Genomic DNA, 10,150 nt, shown 5'->3' with positions numbered 1-10,150 from the left:
GTTAGCCATGTTTTGCTAAAAATCACTATAATTTGAAATTATTTCAAACATACAGTATTCACGACGAGACCATGCATGTGACATATTAACAATCCATCTATAGTTACTTTGCTACTCTATGAAGACCACAATATAACAACGTTGTAGTAGGGCACTCGGAGCGAAATTTTGCGCGGCTCCATGCGTCGTGTTTGCTATAGAGATCAATATATTCTTCGTGCTTGTTGGAAAGCTTCTTTTCTGCCCGTGGCAAAGTGTGCGTTACATGGTTAACTTCCAGTATGTGTTATTTAATAACACCTTTTACCTAACTCAATTATTTGATTTCCATATATACTTAACAAAAACAAGATTCCCTTCTAACCATCATCAAAATAACACCTAAATTTACATCGGTTCATCGTACCATACACATATAGCTGAAATACACGTCCCGTCTTGTGTCATCCATTGTATGTGGCGGAAAGCAACAAAGAATTTCAATTTACCGGGAAAAATGTGTAATTTTGGTAAGTTTGGTGAGTTTGTGGCCATTTGTCATTTGCTTGCTTCGATGTCGTGGTACTTTCTTTCGATAAAAAGAAAAAGATCATTAGAATTGTTATAGTTCAAAGTGTGTTCTCCAACATGGATTCGTCGACCGTTGTTATCATGTCTGATCCGTTCCTCATCAACTTCATCCCCTGACTGGTGCTATACGTGCCGCTCAGAGTTGTTGGTCGTTGAGAATCGACCCGTTCACCTTGCGTCCATTTGAAACACGGCAGCCACCGAAGGGCCTTCCTGAAGCCGCGCCGGAATCTGTAAGAAAATAAATGTATTTCACTCATTCAAGGAAAATTACCTAAAACATCACTGTCATATCACATATCATATTTGATTTCGACATTTTTTACTAAGTAAGTCTTCATATCCGCCATGTTGTCTGAATACGTCAATGTCACCATACGTCATCAAATCCGCCATTTTGCTTAATAATTACACCACAACTTGATAGGTAAATTCTTACGTTTGTAGTATTGCGAAATCTTGATGAAAAGTATAGCAACTTCTTTTAAAATGTGATGATTGTGCGCGTTGAAGAACGACTCCGAGAATGCATTTGTTTTTTTGGTAAACTAAAACGCAAATGAGTTAGTCTGCGAAATAGTTAATGTTCATCTCTGGTATTAGAGGTGACATGTATCAATTCCGTATTCGTTTCCACACACATTCTCACTGTTACCGCGACGCGTACATGATGTTTTTGGGCCCTATTGAGGGCGTAGTACCAACGTGCGAAATATATTTCTCATCTTATATCACCGCACACGATTATGAAAATTACAGGCGTTACGTATTTAAGATATATAAGTCGTCGTAATCATGTTGACCTGGTCACGTGAACGGCATGTAACGGAGTATATGCATACTAACTTAAAAGTGTCTACAATAAATGACGGACACTTCGGAGTGGCTGCGGCACACGAAGTGTGCATGTGAACATTGTGTATGTAGTAAGGAGTGTGCAGAAACATAATGAACTCATAGTATCACACTAAACCATTATATATTGCTTTGAGTAATATCGCCAACGATTGCGCCATTTTTATAACATTTGAAATATTAAATGGAAATGATTCATTGTAAATTGTTTCGTTGTAGATCACTAAATCCAATTGATATGTATTATCGAAAAGCAATTTTAAATCTCAGAGGCACCATCGATGACGGTATTATAATAAATAAGATATATTATGCTATACATCAATACTAAAATACATTTGCTCACATAAATATCTACATGATTAAATTGTTTGGGCCACAAACGCCATGATGTGTGAAGACTTAGGTTGCCATACATGCATTACGCAATTTAATAAAATGAGTTCAGAAGCATAAGCCGGATTCTGATTGGTTGATAGAATGCGCAAACATTGGGGATTTAAATGCAATGGACTCAGGACAAATTACGTGCATTTAAGATTTCAGATATTTTACAAGAAAACTAGTGAACAGCCATGATGAAATATGCTATGGAAATAGGCAAAAACGATTCAAGAAAGTTAGGTAAAGTCGATATAATAATGTATTCACACATTTTTGGGGGGACTTACATTATAGAAAACTAAACTGTACTTTGAGCGTGAAAGCAACTTGCGATCAAATTGAAATATTACGCAACTCGTATGCTAGCATTGACGCAACTCGTCTTAGTCAAGTCGCCAATCACGAATTGTTAGCAAAATGGAAAACAACTAACACACACAAAACAACACACCAAAATGAGTTAATACAATATACGTATTTTATATGCAAATAAATGAATACAAGTCGTGCAAGAAAATTGAATGATAAGGAGTGTGATTTATGTAAGAAATGGGATAAACATATATACTAACTTATATGAACTAATTTTGTCAGGTAACTTTTAAAAGCAAAGCGGCTCATTCATTCTACTTCTTCCCCATAACTTTAAAATGAGCAGACAACCGGTTACTAAATAGCATTTCAGACACAGATATAAAACCTCGTGTTCTACATGGTGTCTTAATGTAATGCTTTCAAAAAATGGTCATGCAATTTATTCACATTCTATATGGGGAATAACACGTGGGACAAAACGACCAACAAGAACAAGCTTTGCTTTCACACTCGTGACATCATCTTACTTCTGGTCGCGGTCACGTCATGTACTTGGCTTTTGTATGTTACTTTAGAGTATCCCAACGATTTGTTCCATTCGTCCGAGGTATAGTGTACACACGGAAGCCACTGGAAAACTTTCTTGAAACCTGTTCTAAAGCTATAAATGAATGAAGTGAAGCCTTGAAATGGTTGTAATATATGATGGAGACAGATTCAATTTAATTGTACGAAGGAACAAAAAAATCTTGCATATTATGGGTAGGGAGTAGGGATTTAGACATAGTAATGCGCTAACGACAATTTCACCGGAAACACGGATTGATTGTCTTCTACAAGAGTAAAGCTGTGTGAAAAACTGACAAGTCTTTCAATGTATTCTGAGTTTATTCCAAGCAGGATGCTCATTATGTAGTAGTCGTTATTGTCGTCGATAATCTCCACAATCTGTCGTAATTAAACCTTCAAGCACATAGCTCCATATGCTAAAGGCAACGACATCGCATAATTACCAGAATAAATAAGATGTGGGTGACAACTTACCTATCGTTCAGCCAACAGTATATAAACGGATTGTACATTGAATTGCTCATGCCCAACCAAAACACAGCCATGTAAATCTCACGGGCATTAGGATGACTGTACAATACATCGCTGTAGCTTCGTCCCAGTAAGAAGTAGATATGAACCGGAAGCCAGCAGATTGCAAAGATAACAACGACTAGAATCATCATTTTCACAACCTGTGTGCAAAACAGCTAAACGTCATCATATAATACATTGTGAATTCGGGTCACACGTACCGACGTCTGTTGCAACTACGAATACTCACACACACATTATTATTCTTTATTTCAAATAGAATATGGTAATTCCAAAAAAAATAAATACCGAAATGAATGAATAAATTAAGGTAATGCACAAAGGCAACAACTGAGAGCGTAAAGAGATGACTTTTTAAAAGCACAAAAAAGCTGCCGGTACAAATTGTTTTAAAAAGGACATATTTAATCACAATACTACAGTCGCCAAACTTAAGTTGTTTAAAATGCAGTTCTCAACTTGACAACCGCAAAATTCATCAATGTAATAAGGTGACAATAATGACATCTGAGAACTACATAATGTATGTTTACGGATTATTCGTAATAATACCGTTCCTAAATTACAGTAATACAATGCGGTGATTTAATTACCATGGCGTGTCGCTCACAGTATCCAAATGCTTATCGCCATGAATTTGGAATGCCTATTTGTGAAGCGTGTCCCCTTAACATTAACAATATTATATAATGTGATCGAGTGTGATGTTCAATGTATGCACTGATCTGATACTACAACCTAAACATCAAATACATACTATGATGTTTCTAATGTTCACTGATCTGATAATATCACGCATGCATGTAATGTTTCTAATATTCAACGGATGCACTGATCTGATAATATCACGTATACATCACATACGTGCAATGTTTCTAATGTTTGATACAAGAAGAGTTATTCAATGCTTCATCTCAATGACGTGATGGTAAACGAAATCTCGGTGAAGTGAGAACAAAACCTCGGTTATTCACTCTATGAAATAAATAGTTATAATGATAAACGTTCCAAAGCATTAGTAGATGTCTTTAAAATATAATTGATCACTTGAATTTTGCAACACGCTAGAAACTGATTCTTTACGACGCTGTGTTTTCGTATCTGATATTCGTATATTGCTGATTGTGTTTTTTTCTCACGATTTGGTATATCCCTCGGCAGGTATGGTAAATTTTGCAATTGACTTTTCTGCCAATCAATAATTCCAAATTCTTCATGTATAGTCATATTACTTTTTAATAGTTATCATTAGTTTTTGTTGAAGTATGATTGACTGGGTTTTGGTTAAACCTTCGAATAAAAAAATAGTGTTATATACCGCGATATTCATGAAATAGTCGCGAATTAAAATAGCATTGAAATCTCCTGTAGCAGTTGTTCACTTCACAACAAAGCAGCTGTTACTGTGATTTCACTTTCGTGTCATATTCAGTCTAACAGTGTACAGTCAAAACAAGCATATTTAACAATGCTGAGTGATAAAAAAATAGATTTAGTTCAACAATTACACAGGAAGTGAGGGTGTCGGCGCGCGTCATGTGAACCAGCATGTTGTGCTTGTTTTCGGGCATTGTAAACACTGAATCGACTTGACATCGGCTGTGTCAACACAGACCGATAATCCCGACCATTTATTCCTCTTGTAACAGGATGAAATCTCGTAATTATTACAAATATTGGTTTGATTTCTACATCAATGGTGTTTTATACATGCCGACATATATATATATATATATATATATATATATATATCTTTGATGTTACAGAGAGCGAATAGTATCGTGTAAGGACCATCATGAGACATTCCATAGGCATAAGTTAACGTTTATTTCAATATTATTAATTCAACAGTATTATTAGTTATATGACAGTCGCCCAGTTGTTCACAAGTAATGACATGTTCGTGTGATCATTACTAGAGAGTGTTCGTACGTCAGCTCAGAAAATGATCCACAGTGCTGTCTCGAGCGATATCAAAGATGGCGGCTCTCTAATTTAAATATCACAAACACCGTTTGACGGTTTTTGCCAAAGAGACCTAAACAAATCTAAATATTCAAATATGACCTAAATCTCACTAATTTCGAGAAAGTTAAAACACTTTGTACGAATTTATCAAAATTAATCATCATGGCAACATTTAATTCTAACTTTGAAGTTAGTGTATTCCCCCTCCTTCCAAAATGTATGTATTTGTGACGTGTATTCTGTATCCGTTTTGCCCCTTGTTATTGCAACTTAAGCCGCAAGAATGTGTGTCTTTGTACGTACAATCGTTTTCTATATACATGATACATTTGTCACAATACTGTATCTTGTTTTCATTGTTGATAAATGTGATTATTCTGTTGCAGAGATCATCTAAGAAAGGCTCAATGTCACGTGTATTTTATAGTTGTTTGACAGGAACTACTAGCATGTGGCGCTTGATACATATCATGTGCATATACCCTGAGTTATATATATATATATCTTTCTCTCACGTGTATTTAGTTTGGTCAAGGAACTACGATTCGTGATCTGTTATGTTATTTCTACATTATACATACCTTTCGTTTTGCCTTTAACTGCTCTCTGTGTCTGTTTGATATCTCCCCAGGAGCCTGGCTGCCCCATAGCTTGATGCAAACGAAGCTATAAGACACGCCTTGAGCAATCAATGGTAGGAAGTACGTGGCCACCATGAAACTGAAGCTGTACCTACATATATACAAAGGGAAATTGTGTTTGACGTTGTAATTCATTTTCTGTCGTATCCACACCGAAGAAAACAATATTCAGTGAAAAAATAATTGTGTTACGATGTCATTCACTTGCATCGCGGTCAATATTAATACGTTTATGTTGTACAACACAAAATTGAAGAATTGGGATCCGTGGGGCATAGCGAAATTTGCAATTCTAGGAATCTTGAATTTAAACAAAATTTCAATTTACATACGTTTCACAGGCCATCATCTGATATTATTTGATTTATAGACTGCTAATACTTAACGATCAACGTAGTATTATAGTATTCGTATTGTACATTTTCATTTTGAGCATACGATCATAGAACATGTACTTTTTTATTTATACTATCAATCTTTGACTAGTCTTTTAGTTGACTGTGTAACTAACTATTGAAGCTTACAATAATATTCAACTCTCTGTATATAGTCAACTCGTTAGCTTGAAGGCATTGGGAACGATTTCACTGCGATTGTAGTCATAAGACACATTTTAAAGACTACACTGGAGAAACGTATAACTATCTAGATTTAATACTGAATTCTTTAAATAGAAATCACTGCCTTATTCATAGGGTCTTTTTATCTTTACACAAATGTGTCGATAGGTTGGTTTAAATGGGTGATTAAAAATGGCGGGCTCACGCCTCCTATAATGGTGCAAGGTGTTGTGAATAACGAATATTATTTTAGTGTCATACGTATGATATAATCGCATCGTCAAGCATATACAGCCACATTTTATGATTGCTTCGTCTGTGCCAAATTAAACATTTCGCCCTCTTATCAATATATTTTTATTACAGCTGTGTGTATTTGTTTAAATTATAGTATCGGTACAAGGAGAAATAACTTCAGTGCCGTTAAACCAAAGCATCGACATAAAATTCTACCTCGGCCTAACTTGTGTAAAATGCAATTTTATCAAGCAGAAACAAACTCAGTGAAGTTATTGCCGTATAGTTAATCGCTCGCACGAACTATACGCATGTATAGTCACTGTTGTCACTGTTGTTGTATGACAAACAAAAGCCATAGGGTCCGAGTGGCATCAAAACATTGCGTAGGATTCAACAAACCCGAAACTATTTTGGAGATATTTCCACGTTTAATAATGTGCTATACATATTTGATGATAGTAAGTTTTGCTGAAGTAAAGGTATCTCAACGCCACACTCCTTTCTGAATTATAAGCATTTCCTCAATGGATTACAATAAAAAAATTCAAGTTCAAAATTGAATAATTCAATTTGTGTGCAGCCGTTCGAACCGCACATCTCACGATGAACGAAAATCACTTTAAATCACCGGAAGGAATAAAACATATTCAAGAATATTAAAAACATATTTGGGAGATTGTCTGATACTGGGAATACAAGGAATAGATATCATTTAGGTGATTTAACGTCCGTTATAACTCGCCTTCCCACTGTACAGATACATATACAAGCATATTGTAATCTCAGCTGCAAAACGTTCATGAATCAATCAAACTTTGGCTTTTCTAGATAATACTAACATAGCATTAGTATTCCGGCCTTCATGTAATAAATAATTCATTAAATTATGCTGTTATAAGAAGACTTACCAGAAGTACCAATCTCCATAATTTTCCTGGTCGGGCCATATGATAGCACATACTCTTCGTACATAGATGGGCGTGTCAGTTATCGCAGGAGGAGGACATGCACCAAAATCGATATTAGTAAATATAAGCCAAGGGAGGGCGATTGCGGCTGACGCAATCCACACAACGGCGATGATCGTTTTGGCGAGGATCTTAGACATCCTCGGTCTCATGGGGTGAACTATCGCGATATATCTGTCTATACTTATAGCCATCAGAGTGAATATACTTGAAGCTACTGTTAATGGTGAGATAAATCGTACGATCTTGCAATAAGCATTCCCAAAATACCAATCGTTTCGGAGGACGTAGGTGAAAGTGAACGAGATATTAAAAATCGCGTTTAGGGCATCGGCGAGGGCTAAATTAATGATGAAATAGTTAGTCACTGTTCTCATACGGCGATGGGCGAGGACGATCCACATAACAATGCAGTTTCCCACCGCAGCGGTTATAATCATTGCGCCAAAAAGTAAAGTCCATATGAAGGTCTCTATGATCGGCTGCTTGAAATCTTGACATGTTTCGTTCCAATTGTACTCGTAATCGTATTCTACCGATGGTACGAGTGTGGAGTTGGGAGTGAAATTCGAACTTGCGATATACGCGGAAGACAATGACATACTTGCAGACTAGTGCGTGGAAACTCAAATTCGATGTACGTTGCAGATGAAGAAGACGTGACAGCCCAAATTAAATGCACATTTTATATATCTTTTCTTTGAAATATTGAGGTCTTAATGTCTTAAAATAATCCGATGATCTTCCGACTTACAAGGATCAGACACAGGTTAATGCGTGATAATCACATTCTCAATAATTAGATGCTTTCATCATTTGGCTGCAAAGTTCAGTAATCTCGCTAAATAGTCAATCAGTGGATGATCCCACTATAAAAAGCATCACCGTCCTATATATTCCGAGAAGTCCTATGTTCAACACCCACGTGAGTAGAAAATGAACAATTAAAATAAATCGAAAGCTACTGCCCAACAGTTTCCTTGAAAACAAATTCAGCAGTGATATCTACTTCTGTATTTTCCAGACACTACAATTTCATACAGGGGAATTCATAGACTTCACGATATGACAGCTGTATCAGACAAATGGAATTGAATGTTCCAACTAATGGTTATTGACTGCAGGTTTCACTGAGGTTAATCCGTATCTATGAGAATGTAAAAACATAATATTGTGAGCGGAACAGTAATGACGTACATGGTCCTATACATGACACATACACACAATAACTGGACACGACTGGACTATATTGTTATACAATGCTCACTTCAATCCGTGGGTATAGTGACTAATTTTGATCGACAGAATAGGATTTGTTCTCAATGACATGATATTGAGTGTATTTGTTAAATGACGTCCGCTTTCGATAAATGCATAATGATAATTGTTTTTAATATGTCTAATTCCTATTTAGGCATTTTTGATTGCCGGCATTATAGTCATAGATTATGGTGCAATATAGTATAACTAGTCCAAAATTTGCATATTATTGCAACGATGAATAATACTATTATTATTAAACGAAATTATATGTTATGCAGTGTAAATGGAAACAGGTGGAGCCAAGTATACAGGCATGGAAAAATACTGTTGAGTATTCCAAGGCCATACGGAAAAATTCTGTACATTGAATCAAAAGTATATGGGACCCCCTGTTTGAGTCAATGGGGTTACTCTAAATTATTGTTTTGTTTTTTCATCTTAATTTTTACGGTGTTATGTTATTTGTATTGTTTTAATATTGTATAAAATTTATGAACAAATTTAAAACAAAAGTTTTAGAATGTTTCCTAAAATCATTCAGCGTATCACTTACCGCAAAATGCACAATATTGTCGCTGTGCGTGAATGTCTTTTTGAATTGATATCAATTTTGACATCACTAATGCAAATGTCTACACAAATTAGAGACGGCTGACCTCGCAAATACCATTAAATCGCGGATAATAGCGCAGCATCACAGTCCTCGTGTTAGTACCATGTAAGTTACCTTTTGCGAGTAAGCAATTACAAGATCTGATTCCACAGATTCCACAGGGGCATTCGGAGGCCTTACGTATGAAGAATGTTCTCGGTAAGCCGCTACACAAATAACAATTCCACGAGTGTTAATACTAATGACACATCAACATAAAATTTATTTAAAATTTATCGAAAAATTACGATGTGTTTTATGGCAAACACTAATAATTAAAAGACGGATTTGCACCATTTACAGAAGAATATATTCAAGAGACAAAGTCCTTGTAAGTACACATTAGCTTTCAAATAAACAATCATCGATATTATTGAACGAAAACAGATGCGAAGTTGTTTTTTAAACTAAGACATTGTTGGTCTAAATGTAAAAAAAATACATTCACTTAACCAGTATATAAAACATGTATTAACTTATCATGATCAGGTTTGATCCGAAGGACAAATTACAAGAAAATATCTGTTCACATTTGTCCATGTAGTGAAATGTGCTATTGCTAGTATATCCTAGTATTAAGACGTGCATCTTAAATATAGTAAAAAGTATTACGCGACAATATATCAACAT

The 10,150-nt window shown here is 35.5% G+C and overlaps 1 protein-coding gene across 1 annotated transcript; it reads right to left on the bottom strand.

The window, feature by feature from the left end:
- Positions 1–608: 608 nt before the first annotated feature.
- LOC100371062 (tachykinin-like peptides receptor 99D) lies at positions 609–8,591 on the bottom strand. The gene is made up of 4 exons (XM_002735389.3): positions 7,546–8,591; positions 5,778–5,928; positions 3,169–3,368; positions 609–801 (listed from the first exon to the last, which is right to left on the bottom strand). Exons 1-4 carry the CDS (start codon positions 8,205–8,207, stop codon positions 609–611), a joined length of 1,206 nt encoding a protein of 401 aa, XP_002735435.3. The 5' UTR covers positions 8,208–8,591.
- Between the last annotated feature and the right edge of the window lie 1,559 nt (positions 8,592–10,150).

This window comes from Saccoglossus kowalevskii, chromosome 19 (assembly GCF_978046115.1).
Source record: "Saccoglossus kowalevskii chromosome 19, keSacKowa6.1, whole genome shotgun sequence".
Taxonomy (NCBI): Eukaryota; Metazoa; Hemichordata; class Enteropneusta; family Harrimaniidae; genus Saccoglossus; species Saccoglossus kowalevskii.
This window is presented reverse-complemented; position numbering and strand designations above follow the sequence as displayed.

Excerpts from the sequence above, each read along its gene's own strand:
- LOC100371062 (XM_002735389.3), bottom strand. The coding sequence starts at position 8,207 with ATGTCATTGTCTTCCGCGTATATCGCAAGTTCGAATTTCACTCCCAAC. Across the intron at positions 3,369-5,777 it reads AGTTAAAGGCAAAACGAAAG|GTTGTGAAAATGATGATTCT; the intron begins GTATGTATAATG and ends TTTTGCACACAG. Across the intron at positions 802-3,168 it reads TACTGTTGGCTGAACGATAG|ATTCCGGCGCGGCTTCAGGA; the intron begins GTAAGTTGTCAC and ends ATTTTCTTACAG.